Here is a 15,384-nt window from a genome sequence, read left to right as displayed (position 1 = left end):
AGTTGTTTTTGTGACTGTAGCATACACATACTGAAACTGCAGCCTTTAAAGCCTTTTAAGGAGGTACTTATAGGTACCAAAATCATGCTACATATGTCAACTGGCAACTCTATATTGTCCACAGGTGTGAGCGTGAGAGTGAAATGGATGTGTAATATGTGGCCATGCGACAGACTGGCGACCAGACCAGGCAGTCCCCTGCCTTCGCCTGTAAGTGGCCAGGATAGGCTTCGTCAGCCCCGTGACCCCGTAGGGACGAAACAGAAAAAAATATATAAATGAGGTACTTACAGATTACTGTTATACAGTATTTACAATATATGCATTATTTATATTTCAAACACGTGGATTTTTCTATTGGCTAACACACTTTCCTGAAAGAGAGGATCCTAAGGTAAATCTATGCCGAATTTGGTGTTGTACTATAAAATGCACCAATATTTCAAAAACATGTGCATCCTTTAAAACGCGTCACATGACCTGTGTGAACGTAGCGTTTCGAGCTGTTTTAATGAGCTGAACGTGTGTCCCTATTTCTCACCATGAATGACTCTAATGTAGGTGTAGCCGATATCGTCAGCTTTCCATGTGTTGCCGATCTCCACGCCGCACATGTACCACCCGGAGTCTCCTTCCTTTAGGTTGTTCATGGTCACGGTGGACACCAGCTGGACCGGGTCGTCAAAGATGCTCACTTTCTCCATAGCTGGACCGATGCTGCGAGCGTCATCAGTCCGAGCTAAGATGGTGCAGGAATCCCTGGTTTTCCCCTGACACCAGTATTTCACGTTGCCGATGTATTGAGGCTCGTAGTGACATGGGATGGTGAGGGATCCCCCCTCAAGCACCGAATACTCGCCGTCCACGGTGACCTTACAGTGGAATGCTGACAAAACGCAGAAACAATTGGACTGTTGACACTTGGTTAAACTCTTTTCCCAGAGAACACGTATTGGTCTTGGATTAGACCAGCTTGGTGTCTGCCCTAAAACTGGTAGGTTGTGAGTTCAAATCCCCAGCTGAGCCATACCACTCTAAAAAAGGGTAACACTCAATATTAAGGGGGGGTAAACCAGGATTTAACTGTTCCCCTGGAATGGCTCTGTGCTTCTGAGAGTGCTTTGTTAATGGTCAACAAGTCAGCTAGCACCATAAATGTAATATTTGAAAAGATAAATCTTACTGGTGGTGGGTGGTGGTTTGACCATGATGCGCACTGGCGTCCTTTGCTCCCCTGCAGAACACCAGTACCAAGCAGTATCTCTTTTCTCCAGCTTTTTGTAGGTGACGGTGAAAGCCCCAATTCTGTCATCTCTGATGACCACGGAGGAGTCTTCGTAGATCCCCTCAGACCCCGTTGATCGGCAGGATCTCGGGTCTCCACTTCGACACCACATCTTCTCGCTGTCTCTGTTGGCAGGAAGTCCCGGGGGGAGTCGGTTAGTGCTCACAATCCTCTGGTGGTGCTAGAAATTTTAGAAAAGCTACGCCTGTTTGTAAATCTGCATGTGTCGGAACAGAAAACTTAGGGATGACATGAATAAAAGAAAGGAAGTTCAGTTGCCTTAATTTCTCACTGTAGACGCATTCAACTGTGACACTGCTCCCCTTCTCCCCACTCACTTGGCTGTGTACAGCTGACAAACCTGGAGAAAACATGATGGGAAAGCAGAGTGATAATGGTATGCGACATTCGCACGTGCGTTCAATGGAAAGGCTACATAAAAGCGCAAATCTGCGAATTTCATCTTCAACACACAGCTACGCAAGTTTCTACAATCGCACATATCAATGCCTATTTAGCATCAGACACTAACAAATCAACTAAACTCTTTATGTCGCTGAATTCTCTCATCTTCTGTGTCGCTTGAAAACAACTCTGCAAATCCTGGCGTAAAGCAAGCGGCCACTTTTGATGAAAAGTCTAAGTAAATGTGTGTAAAAATGCGTTTCTGCCTTCCACATTTAAAACTCTTGCATTTACCAATAGCTGTGCACATTTTTAAGAGTGTTTTCACGCTGTAAGTACAAATGGCAATACGATTGAACACATGTTGACAGCTAAACCAAATCAAACTTGATTTGGTTGTGATGTATGACTGGTATCCCATTCAATTCACGGAAGTCCTTACATTTGTAAACTGGTGTGAAGGAGAAATTAATAATTGTAGTTTGTGTCTGGCCAGAATTAAAAGACATGTTTTCGTTTATCAGAGTAGAGCTGGGAAAGAAAAAGTCTGGAGCCGGAAATGTTCCGATTTGACATTTCGCTGCAAGACTCTTCCGACTGTAGATGGCGGACATGCGCTAGTATTGGGTAGCAAAAATCCAGCATGAACACCATTAGCAGAGCCCGTTAGTTTGATATTTCAGACCTTAGAATCCCCTCTTTCAGAAAAGCCTGTTAGCCATGAGTAAATCCAAAATGGCAGCTATTTTTAAAGATGGTGTCCGAACACTCAATTTGTTACAAAAATATTTTTGTAACAATTGTTTTTCATCAAATTCGGGAAATGATCACACCTTAACAGGCCACGCAGTGGCCAGATGAGGTTCTGAGAAAAAATAAAACATTTTATGGAAATCGAACGATTTTCTTTCAAAGTTGACATCTGTCAGTGGCCTCCCCAACCCATTTCGAGGTCACATAGTGGCAGTCCAGTGACAGACTGAATGGCCAGCTTTTTTAATGTACCCCAAGGCTACTTACTGGCGGCTGATGGCACTTGATATGGACGGCTACCGAACACATGGGAGCTGCTGCCGGCAGGCGATTCAGTTGCCACAGCCCACCCAGCTATTGCCTGATTTCATAATCGCGTCAACCCCGCCTGACTGATTGACAGCCGCCATCTACATTTATGGCCACTGCAACAATTTTCCAAAAATCAGGCGGCAGCGTGAAATCTTGAAGATCCTGAGGATCCCTCCCCATGGCGTGGTGGCAGTTGTTTTTGTGAATATAGCATACACACGCAGAAACTGCAATCTTTAAACTTGAGGAGGTACTTATAGAATGCTGTTATACAGTATTTATAATATACACATTATATATATTTCAAACACGTGGATTTTTCTATTGGCTAACCCACTTTTCTGAAAGAGAGGATCCTAAGGTACATCTACTGTATGCCAAATTTGGTGTTGTACCACAAAATGCACCAATATTTCAATAACGTGCATTTTTAACACGCGTCACATGACGGGCGTTACATGACTTTTCAAGCTGGGATAATGAGCTGAATGTGTGTCCCCATTTCTCACCATGAATGACATTAATGTAGGTGTAGCCGATATCGTCACGATTCATCAAGTTGCCAATCTCCACGCCGCATATGTACCACCCGGAGTCTCCTTCCTTTAGGTTGTTCATGGTCACGGTGAAGACCAGCTGGACCGGGTCGTCAAAGATGCTCACTTTCTCCACAGCTGGACCGATGCTGCGAGCGTCATCAGTCCGAGCTAAGATGGTGCAAGACTCCCTGGTTCTCCCCTGACACCAGTATTTCACGTGGCTGACGTATTCAGGCTCGTAGTGACATGGGATGGTGAGGGATCGCCCCTCCAGCACCGAATACTCGCCGTCCATGGTGACCTTACAGTGGAATGCTGACAAAACGCAGAAACAATTGGACTGTTGAAACTTGGTTTAACTCTTTTCCCAGAGAACACGTATTGGTCTGTCACGAGACCAGCTTGGTGTTTGCCTTGAAACTGGAAGGCTGTAAGTTCAAATCCCCAGCTGAGCGATACCACTCTAAAAAAGGGTGACACTTAGTATTGGGGGGTTTAAACCAGAATTTAACCGTTCCCCTGGAATGGCTCTGTGCCTCTGTGAGTGCTGTATTAAAATAGAAACAGAAATAGAATGGCTTTATTGTCATTGTGCATAGTACGATGAGATTTAAGCATCTCCATCAGTGCAAGAACAGTAACGAAGGGAAAAGTAGTAAAGAAAACATCGTAATATAATAAAATCAAACATGCAAACAAACAGTATATACAAGTGTGCAATATAAGCTGTAAACTGTGCTGAAGAGTGCCGAGATAATTGTGCAAAATTGCGTATGAAAAACTGTGCGTAGACATGTCAAAGTGCAAGAGGTGGCAAAGAGGTAGATAGTTGACACTGTGGACAGAGTAAACAGGAATATTATTATTATTATTATTTTTTTATTATCTGTGCATTTGGTAATTGAGGATTGTTATTGCCTTTGGAAAGAAGCTGTTTTTTAGTCTGTTCGTTTTGCTTCTGATGCCTCTGTAGCGCCTCCCGGAGGGCATCAGGTTGAACAGGTCTGAGCCGGAAACAATTGGAATGTTGAAACTTGGTTTAACTCTTTTCCCAGAGAACACGTATTGGTCTGTCAAGTCAGCTAGCCATGTCAGCTTGTTGACCATTTAATGGTCAACAAGTCAGCTAGCACCATAAATGTAATATTTGAAAAGATAAATCTTACTGGTGGTGGGTGGTGGCTTGACCATGATGCGAACTGGCGTCTTTTGCTGCCCTGCAGAACACCAGTACCAAGCAGTATCTCCTTTCTCCAGCTTTTTGTAGGTGACGGTGAAAGCCCCAATTCTGTCATCTCTGATGACCACGGAGGAGTCTTCGTAGATCCCCTCAGACCCCGTTGATCGGCAGGATCTCAGGTCTCCACTTCGAAACCACATCTTCTCGCTGTCTCTGTTGGCAAGCAGTCCCGGGGGGAGTCTGTTAGTGCTCACCATCCTCTGGTGGTGCTAGAAATTTTAGAAAAGCTGCGCCTGTTTGTAAATCTGCCTGTGTCGGAACAGAAAACTTAGGGATGACAAGAATAAAAGAAAGGAAGTTCAGATGCCTTAATCTCTCACTGTAGACGCATTCAACTGTGACACTGCTCCCCTTCTCCCCACTCACTTGGCTGTGTACAGCTGACAAACCTGGAGAAAACATGATGGGAAAGCAGAGTGAGAACGGTATTGCTACGTTCGCACGTGCGTTCAATGGAAAGGCTACATAAAAGTGCAAATCTGCGAATTTCAGCTTCAGCATCAACCTATTTAGCTTCATGACACATTGGAGGAATCTAGTACATTAGCCCAACATACAGACAATAATAATGATAACTAAAGCATCAAGAAGACGCTAACAAATCAACTAAACTCTTTATGTCGCTGAATTCTCTCATCCTCTGTGTCGCTTGAAAACAACTCTGCAAATCCTGGCGTAAAGCAAGCGGCCACTTTTGATGAAAGGTCTAAGTAAACGTGTGTAAATATGCATTACTGGTTTCCGCATTTAAAACTCTGGCATTCACCCATAGCTGTGCACATTTTTAAGAGTGTTTTCACGCTCTACGTACAAAGGGCAATACGATTGAATACATGTTGACAGCTAAACTAAATCAAACTTGATTTGGTTGTGAATTATGACTTGCATCCCATTCAATTCACGGAACTGCCAACATTTGTAAACTGATGTGAAGGAGAAATTGATAATTGTAGTTTGTGCCCGGCCAGAATTAAAAGACACAAGTTTTCGTTTTTCAGAGTAGAGCTGTGAAAGAAAGTGCCTGGAGCCGGAAATGTTCCGATTTGACATTTCCCTGCAAGACTCCAACTGTACCTGGCGGACATGCACTAGTAATCCAGCATGAACACCATTACCAGAGCCGGTTAGGTTGATATTTCAGACCTTACAATCCCCTTTCAGAAAAGCCTGTTAGCCATGAGAAAAATCCAAAATGGCAGCAATTATTAAAGATGGCGTCCACACACACAATTGTTACAAAAATATTTTTGTAACAAATTCGGCAAGTGATCACACCTAAACAGCCCACGCAGTGGCCAGAGGAGGTTCTGAGAAAAAATAAAACATTTTATGGTAATCGAACGATTTTCTTTCAAAGTTGCGACATCTGTCAGTGGCCTCCCCAGCCCATTTCAAGGTCACATGGTGGCAGTCCAGTGACAGACTGAATGGCCAGCTTTTTTGATGTACCCCAAGGGTACTTACTGGCGGCTGATGGCACTTGATATGGACGGTAGCCGCCCACTGCAACAATTTTCCAAAAATCAGGTGGCAGGGTGAAATCTAGAAGATTCTGCCGATGCCTCCCCATGGCGTGGTGGCAGTTGTTTTTGTGACTGTAGCATACACATGCAGAAACTGCATTTTTTAAACTTGAGGAGGTACTTATAGAATGCTGTTCTACAGTATTTATAATATAGACATTATATATGTTTCAAACACGTGGATTTTTTTATTGGCTAACGCACTTTCCTGAAAGAGAGGATCCTAAGGTACATCTTTGCCAAATTTGGTGTTGTACCACAAAATGCACCAATATTTCAATAACATGTGCATCTTTAACACGCGTCACATGACCGGCGTGGACGAAGCGTTTCGAGGTGTTATAATGAGCTGAATGTGTGTCGCCATTTCTCACCATGAATGACAGCAATGTAGGTGTAGCCGATATCGTCACGATACCACCAGGTTTTGATCCCCACGCCACACATATACCACCCGGAGTCCTCTTCATTCAGGCCGTTCATGGTCACGGTAAACACCAGCTGGACCGGGTCGTCAAAGATGCTCACTTTCTCCACAGCTAAATTCATGCAGCGAGTGTTGTCAGTCCGAGCTAAGATGGTGCAGAACTCCCTGGTTTTCCCCTGACACCAGTATTTCTCGTTGCCAACGTATTTAGGCTCGTAGTGACATGGGATGGTGAGGGATCCCCCCTCCAGCACCGAATACTCGCCGTCCACGGTGACCTCACAGTGGAACGCTGACAAAAAGCAGAATAGATGGGACTGTTGACACTTGGTTGAACTCTTTTCCCAGAGAACACATATTGGTCTTGAACCACTAGGTTAAAACCTGCAGAGAACAAATAGCTTTATTGACTTTATTTACTGAAAAATATAGCGAAAGTGGATTTTTGTGCTCCGACTCATCACACTTCCTACTTCCATTTCCCTTTCTGATTCCTTTTTCTCAAAATTGTTTCATAACACTAAAAAGTAATAAGGCAAAATGTTGAAGAGAATTTTATCGTTGCAAAAAGTAGCAGAACTTGGAAGAAAACAAAAGAAAAATTCCTTCTAAGCTAAAAAAAACAACCAAGAAGCAAGACTAACGTCATCATTTAAATTACATTTACCAAAACATCCTAATCAAGGGAGGAGGCCAAAGTAATCATCCTGTTTTTACTCAATTATCTGCAGCTTCAAAGGTTTCATAGCAGATGACCTTAGCAGTCATACCTGGCATCCATGGCAACAGGCTGAGGGTCAATAGGAAGAGCTGCAGCATGTTTCCACTTCAGTTTGGAGGTTTTTTGCCTTGTAACTCTTTGCCCAGCTCAAGCGCAGACACTGGGTTGCGCAGTGTTGAATTTCCCCACAGTCACCTCAAGTTCCATCCAGATGCTCCTTGATGTTAACCACGTCAGTGCCGGGAGACTTCTAGACGCTGGAATCCTTTCAGTTAAAATGAATCCAGTTGAATTTGCTGAAGTGAAAGACTATTTTGTGTGTTTTTGAATACACAAGTTCTTTTAGTTTATGTGCAAACAGCTGAAAAACTGATGGTTTATTGTTTTTGGCACATTCTGGATAAACAAAATAAGTTACTAACAGCAAAAAATCTGAAAATAAGTGCAGAAAAACAGTCTAAATGTGCATTTCTCGATTGTTATAGCTGAAAAACTTTTATTCTGAAAGTTCAGACAGATTTGGGAATCGAAACCTAACTCAGCTTTTATTTCCTCTGCCAGTTTACTGTTACACAACCGCTGAAATGTCTTGTTTGGTTAAAATTCCTGTTTCCTCCTGATTACACACTATGGGAAAAAAATATCTGCTTTTTTCTGTTCTTTCTAAGCACTTATAGGCAAGTTGTTCACCGCTTTTCCTTGCATTTCTCATTTATGGTGTTTTAACTTTCTATTTAAAGACCCACTATGACAAAAAAAGTGTTTTTTATCACGTTTTTTTGTTACATTTTTTGGTTAATGGAGGACATAAATTAAGAAAAATGAAGCTCAAAATTACATTTTTTGAGTATTTCTTCTTTCAAACCGACATCCATTTGCAGACAAATAGATCCGTATATATCTTTGTTTTCCTTGCCTGAGCTGGAATCTACGGTGGCCCTGAAGTGCAAAGCATTCAACAAATCACTCTATACAAAAACATTTTTAAGATCACAACAATTAAAAAAAAAAAAATGTTAAAAAGCAGCATTACATTTTAGAAAACAAAACAAATATCAGAAACCAAAACTTAAAAAACAAAAAAGAAAAAAAAAACATTTCAGAAAACAAAATGAAATATTAAAAAATGAAAACATTTCAGAAAACAAAATTAATTTCCAGAAAACAAAATGAAATATTAAAAAATGAAAAACATTTTCAAACCGGAAGAGACAGGTACTATGGGAAAATGCTGATTGGATGATGATGTTTGTCAATCATTTGAATTGAAAAGTATTTTAAATGAAGCGATACCGGATTTTATCGTCCAAACAACAATGTACCATAATAATCCACGTATTTCCCATTTATATATCAAATAAAAAGTGCAGCAAACTGTTAATGAACTTTTAAATTCTTTCTTTTAAACATTTCGCCTGACACACGATCACCCGGAAGTAGTTTGTGAGCACTTTTACTATGAACGCTGTGCGCTAATGTCTACGGCTGCAAGGTTCATGCTGTCAATCATCTTCATTTTCCAGGTAAGAATCAATTCTGTGATCTTTTCTTTTGTCAGTCACATGTCTCTAAGGATGTTAATTTTAGGATGTTAAAGTGCTGCTTTGAAAAGATAATTTCTTTTTATCTTGCGCATGCGCAAAAGGAACCCGATGGAGACGAACCGTCTTCACATGATAGCCGTTCCCGTTTTCGTTGACATGAGAGAAAAAGCTCCGAGCCAGCCTGATTCTGTGATTTATACAGTAATTATATGGCATCAGTGTTGCTAAAAATCTACTTTAAGATTGAAATCAGTAAACAAGTTATTATGGGAAATAATATTAAAGTGCATTGTATATTTTTGAACCATGCATATACATATACTGACACTTAAAAATGAACTTTAAAAGTTTATAAAATACTTAATTGAATTAACATGTGATATTTCTGCAGGTGAAGTTTCTGCAGGTGAGCTCAGGGCCCACTCTACGGCTATTAGACCACAGAGCGGGACCCCAGCCGGCCCAATGAGAACGAGCACCGCAGCAACAGCACCCCCTACAGGTGAAGCCGGTAGTGCCCCAGAACAATGGATCCTGAAGAGGAAACACTGGAGTAAGAAACAGCATCAGAATATAAATGTTGTTTCCCTTTTGGCTTTTCCCATCAGGGGTTGCCACAGGGCTGAGTCGCATGGTAAACTTGGCAATGTTTTATGCCGGATGCCCTTCCTGACGCAACCCTCTCAAAGCAACCGGGCCTGGGATCGGCACAGAGGTAGAGAAGGGAACAGGGAGCAGCCCGAAGTCGAACCCTGGTTTCACGGACGGAAGGTGCCACAAACCAGCACGAGCTAAACCGGATCCCCCAGCATCAGAATATAAATGAAAGTTAAAAAATAAAATAAAACAAAATAAGAAGAAAAAATAACATATAACAGTAATAGTAATTATAAAAGTACAATCAATAAATACATTATTAAAAAGATATTAAAAATTATTAAAACATTATCTTAAACGTCATGAGTGCAATAATAATAATAACAATTAAAGCCGCAAGCGGCGTTGTATGGCCCGCAGACGCAACCCGCCTTCCACGCCCAACTCTACGCACCACCGCCGCCCTCACCGCCCTCACTGCCCTCACTGCCCTCACTGCCCACTTTGGATAAAGGTTAGTCAAAACGGCATTTGCTAATTATGCTAACTATGCTAGCCATTCTAATGTAGCTAAAAGTGCTAGCATTGTGATCAGCATCATCAACTGACTCTGGAAAACACATTATTAAAAATGCTAATTATGCTAACTATGCTAGCTACGCTAATGTGGCTAAAAGTGCTAACATTGCGATCAGCATCATCAACTGACTCAGAAAAACACATTACCTAAAATGCTAATTATTCTAACTATGCTAGCTAGGCTAATGTGGCTAAAAGTGCTAGCATTGCGATCATCATCATCAACTGACTCAGAAAAACACATTACCCAAAATGCTAATTATGCTTACTATGCTAGCTATGCTAATGTGGCTACAAGTGCTAGCATAGCGATCAGCTTCATCAACTCTCTCAGAAAGACACTTTGTTTAAGATGTTAATTATGCTAACTATGCTAGTTATGCTAACATAGCTAAAAGTGCTAGCATAACGATCAGCATCATCAACTGACACAGAAAAACACATTGCTCCATTGGTGAGAGCTATGTGTCATAAGTTGATAAAAAACCCACTTTTTTCAAAATGGCGGCTTTTCTGTTGATTTTATCTCCATAGCAACCATTTTATTTTTTAATCGCCTTGGGATTACGAACAGATTGACATCAGTTTCAGATGAATCAGTCTAAGCAAACTTTTTGTTGCCCTTAGCAACATTGGTTTCATGCTAACCACGCACACATTCCTTATATGTCCATGTCCAGTGTTTTTCATTATGTTCAGTTCCTGACATGGATGCATGCATTCAATTTTCACTGTATTGTATTGAAAGGCATGGGAGTTATAACAGTGCGCCAATTTGCTAGCTCGCCACGCGGACGCCGTTTAAAATCTACAACTTGTGATTGCAACATTTTTTCCAGAGTAGCTTGCCATTGATGCCCAAAAAGTTTTGAGACGATCGCTGAAAATTCCAATGACAAGTTTACGATTGAATCCAGTGGTAAAAGTGTTTTTTATAGAAAATTCAAGATGGCGGCCTTTCCCCGAGTTCCAGGGTCGACGAAACTCCAGAGTTTATTGTAGACTTAGGCTAGGGACACGCAAATTTCATGAAAATCGCTTGAAAAAAAGTTCCTTTTTCCATATTGTGTAAAAACGCGAAAATCTCAAAATGGCAGATTTTGGCACAAAATGGCCGCCAAACCATAGGTCGTGTCACCTACACGTAATGATTTCAAAACTTTGTTTGGATATAGCGGACAAAGTTATCTGGGTTTCGTTAGCCGATTCTTAAAAAAAAAATCTGGATTTTTTTTTTTTTTTTGCCGAGTCGGCACATGTTTTTGCGACGGTTTTTTGCTTACCACACCCACATTCTTTTAGCGATCTTGTAGTGTTTGACATCGTTTTGTTCAGCGTGTGCCAGGGAATCGCATATTTCCTCTATACGACATTCCGATAAAATATGTGGCTTTTTGTAGCTAAGATGGCAACGGTTGTTAATCCGCCACGCGCACGCCGTTCAAAATCTACAACTTCTAATTCCAACATTTTGTCCGCATCACCTTGCTATGGATGCCTAAGAAGTTATGAGACAATGGCAAAAAATCCCTAGGACGAGTTTTCGTTTGTATGTGGTGCTAAAGGGGCTTTTTTTTAAAAATGCAGGATGGCGGCCTTTTCCCAAGGTCAAAGGTCAACGACACTTCTGTGCTGTTTGTAGACTGGAGCTGGCAGCAAGTGTGTGCAATTGCGTGAAAATCGCTCAAACAAAAATCACCAATTCTCAAAGTTCACCACAAAATGGCCGCCAGGCCGTAGGTCGTGTGGCCGTCCCGTAATGATTTCAAAACTTCTTTGGGATATCCCCAACACGTGTGTTTGGATTTCGCAACTGTATTCTGAAGTACATTTTGTTCGGCCCCATACGCGATTTTCGGCCCATTCATTTTTTTGACGGGATCGCTGGCCGTGATGTCATCGTCTTCGGGGGGGTGACGTTGACTTTGTGGAAAATTCATTCGCAATTTATCCCAGGTGTGTGCACGTTTTGGTGACTTTTCGAGCATGCGGCGGGGGTCACATTCTCGCTGAAAGGCGGCGAAGTCGTCGATCCAACTGCGAAAACAATATGGTCCTTGCAGTCAGTGACTGCTGCTGCGGGCCATAATAATAGTCCTTATGTAGGTAAAGACTTTATGAAGTAAGGAAAATAGATACATTTAAAAAAATAGATGATGTGTAAAATAATAAAGCAATTACAAAAGTCATGCAAAAGCCAGATTAAAAAGGAGGGTCTTTAGCCTCTTCTTAAAAACCTCTAAACTCTGTGGAGGTGACGGGCTGTTCCACAGGCGAGGACCGTATTGGTGGAAGGAGGCATCACTGTGGGTTTTGGTCCTCACCTTGGGGACAACGGAGAGGCCGGTGCCAGACGACCGTGGGGTCGCACAGGAAGCCAATGCAGCAATATTAAAATGGGTGAAAGGTTTTTCTGCCACCTGGTTCTTGTCAGAACTCGTGCCGCTGATTTCTGTAAAGGGAAGTTTGAAAGAGACTTTTTGGATAAACCAGAGAGAGGGCATTACAATAATCTTTTTTTTTTTTTTTTTTTTTTTTTTTTAACTTGTTCTCTCCAAAAGCTGAGCAAACAGATTAGAGCTGGAGGCTTTTTGTGTTGGACAGGTTTTACTATCACAAAAAGAGGTTATATAGCTTCGAGAAACCAGAGTGTAGATTTGCATAAACCCCTTTTTGTCGTATTTTTTTAATTTTATTTATTTGTTACATTTAGTGTTTGTAGGGAGGGAGAGGGGAACAATGTGAAGGGGGGGAGAGAGTAAAAGGAAGAAAGGTGAAAAGGTGGGGGTACAAGCACTGATTTGAATAAGTTATTATTTTAAGCTGTAACAATTATACCAGATCTGCTGGAAAGACAAATATTACATCAAAGGTGAAAATCTGACACTAAGATGAGCGAAAAATATCTGTCCATCAATACACTGTGGGTAAGGAGGAGGGATGAAGCAGACAGGGAGCAGTGTGGTAGTGTGCACGTGCACGTGGGGGTGGAGATACATGCGTGCTGCCGACGTGAACCATGTGTTCATAAGGGGAACCAGATCCTACCCAGCCAGACCAGCCAGACCAGGAGAGGGGAGGAGAGCCCCCCAGGCCAGGAGCCCCCCAGCATCCGGACCCAGGCAGCCCGGGAGGGGGGGAGGAGGGGATCGCCCACCCCACCAGCCAGACACAGAGAAGGCCCCCCTACCGGGGCCCCCCCAATGCCCAGAGGCATAAGCGAACCCAGTGTCTGGCCCCCAGGCCACAGGACAGGAGCGCGTACCAGGTGGCAGCCATGGGGGGCCACCGGGCGCCGGGCACCGAGACAAGGGCCAAGGACGAAGCCAGGGCCCCCAGAACCCATGAGCCCGCCAACCACCCGACTGGCGCCCCGTCTCCGCCAACCCTCCCGACCGGCGCCCCGTCTCCGCAAGCCAGCCCAGGCACGCGACCCGAGCAACCCAGGGATCGCCACGCACCCACAGCCACCCCCCATAACCCTACACACTACACCCCCCCCCCCCCGCCATTATATCTGAGCCCCCCTCCCCAACCCTCTCAGTGGCCTCCCCTCTGTGATGGGGAGGGAAAGCCCCAGAGGGTCCCAGCGAGCCAGCCCCCAGGTCCGTCCCACCCATGCACTCACGCACACATACTCACAATCATCTGGTTATCCTCCCCACCCCCCGCCGCCACGCAGTAACCCCCCCAGCGCCGTATGCCCGACCATTCCCGCAGCCGACAGGATACCCATAGGCCCGGCCGCACTGAGAGGACCAGGCGGGTGAAGACCGGCCGACCCCACCCATGTATGGAGGTGTGGGAGTGCTGTGTGTGTGCTGCAGGTAAAATAGGAGGTCTCCAGTGTGGGGGGCCCCACCGCTGCCAAGCCGCAGAGCCCCCCACTCCGGGGTCCCTCTGTGAGTGGTGTGTATTTGCTGTGTGTGTGCTGCTAGCATGCAGTGTGTGTGTCCACAAAAGAAGTTAAAATTGTGGGGGGGGGGCAGTGAAAGGTGAGCACGGATGTTTCACCGTCCCCCCCTCCCCCAGACCCTCTCCACAAGGCCCTAGATGAATCAGAGTGTCTAATATGCAAGTAAAAAGCGGGGTGGAGGGCGGGTGCCAACGCGAACCCAGAGAGGGGCATCCCCAGTGAGCCCCGCCAGCATACCCCTCCCATCCAGTTCCCAAAGCCCAATGTGCCTGTGTGCAATATTTGTTTGGGTGAGAGCGGGGAGGAACAGGCGGATGGGCACAACCGGGGGAGACGGCTCCCCCGAGCCACCGGCCCCCTCCCAGGGCGGCCAGGCAGCCAGGAAGCGGCAAGCCAGCCGCAGTTGGAGGCCAGAGCCTCGTAGCGCCGAGAGACAGCCAGCAAGGAAGGGCCCTGGTGCCAGAACGGAGGGGCAGGGGGTCCAGCCCCACCATTCATACCCTGGCTTCCCCAAGACTAGCACACCGCCCCCCCCCAGCCCCCCCCCCCCCCCAAAAAAAAAATAAAAAAAATAACAAAATAAATAATAATAATAATAATAATAAAATTAATAATAATAATAATAATAATAATAATAATAATAAAATAAACCCACCCAAGTGAACCCCTTAACCCCTGCTGTGAATGCGGCGTCGACCCCCGGGGGGCCAGGCCCCGCGCCAACTACCGGCCACGGGCGAAACACCGGCCATGGGCAGACGACCCCAGGCCCCAGAACCCCAAGGTTCGAGGAGATATTTATACCCAAGTACTTTATGTTGCCTGTTTGTATTTTAATAGATGACGGATTTAGATAATTGCAATTACTTGGTAGAATTGTCCTTTTAGACCAGTTTATGGAATATTCTGAAACTGAGGAAAATCTATTAATTAGGGAGATGATTTGGCAGATGGAAGATTGTGAATTTGGAGTAAATAGTAAAACATCATCTGCATAAAGAGTTATTTTGTGTTCTAAATTTTTGGTTTGAATGCCTTCAATGTCTCGACTTTGCCCAATTGCAGCAGCTAGAGGTTCAATGAATAGTGCAAATAAAGACGGTGATAGTGGACAGCCTTGTCTGGTGCCTCTTTGTAAATTAAAGCTTGGAGATGTTTGGTCATTGGTTCTGACACGAGCATTAGGAGAGGCATATAATATTTTAATCCAGTTAATAAATGATTTTCCAAAGCCAAATTTGTTCAGGGTGGCTATTAAAAATTTCCAGTTGACCCGATCAAATGCCTTTTCTGCGTCCAGTGACAAAATGGTTGCTTCTCGGTTGTTGATGGTTGTATGATCTATGAGGTTGATTAATATGCGCATGTTGGTAGATAAATGTCTACCCTTTATAAAGCCGGTTTGGTCAGGATGTATTAGAGAGGGAACTACCTTCTCCAGCTCTCCTGCCAAGGCTTTGCAGATTATTTTAAGATCTGCATTAATCAGCGATATGGGTCGATAGCTGGATCGTGATGTGGGATCTTTCCAGGTTTCAGAAGT

General features: G+C 43.9%; 1 protein-coding gene across 2 annotated transcripts in view; it reads right to left on the bottom strand.

The window, feature by feature from the left end:
• The window catches only part of LOC101165672 (polymeric immunoglobulin receptor), a 33,832-nt gene extending 26,351 nt beyond the window's left edge, over positions 1-7,481 (bottom strand). For both annotated transcript variants that reach the window (XM_023965467.1, XM_023965466.1), the window contains exons 1-8: positions 7,255-7,481; positions 6,432-6,776; positions 4,842-4,923; positions 4,461-4,687; positions 3,265-3,609; positions 1,565-1,646; positions 1,184-1,410; positions 542-886 (exon numbers count right to left, since the gene is read on the bottom strand). In XM_023965467.1, coding sequence (XP_023821235.1) covers positions 542-886; positions 1,184-1,410; positions 1,565-1,646; positions 3,265-3,609; positions 4,461-4,687; positions 4,842-4,923; positions 6,432-6,776; positions 7,255-7,303 — 1,702 coding nt within the window. In that variant the 5' untranslated portion in view covers positions 7,304-7,481. The remainder of the gene's footprint in view (positions 1-541; positions 887-1,183; positions 1,411-1,564; positions 1,647-3,264; positions 3,610-4,460; positions 4,688-4,841; positions 4,924-6,431; positions 6,777-7,254) is intronic.
• Positions 7,482-15,384: the final 7,903 nt, after the last annotated feature.

This window comes from Oryzias latipes, chromosome 17, assembly GCF_002234675.1.
Source record: "Oryzias latipes chromosome 17, ASM223467v1".
NCBI lineage: Eukaryota > Metazoa > Chordata > Actinopteri > Beloniformes > Adrianichthyidae > Oryzias > Oryzias latipes.
Note: the sequence above shows the minus strand (reverse complement) of the source record. Positions and strands in the feature narration are given on the sequence as shown.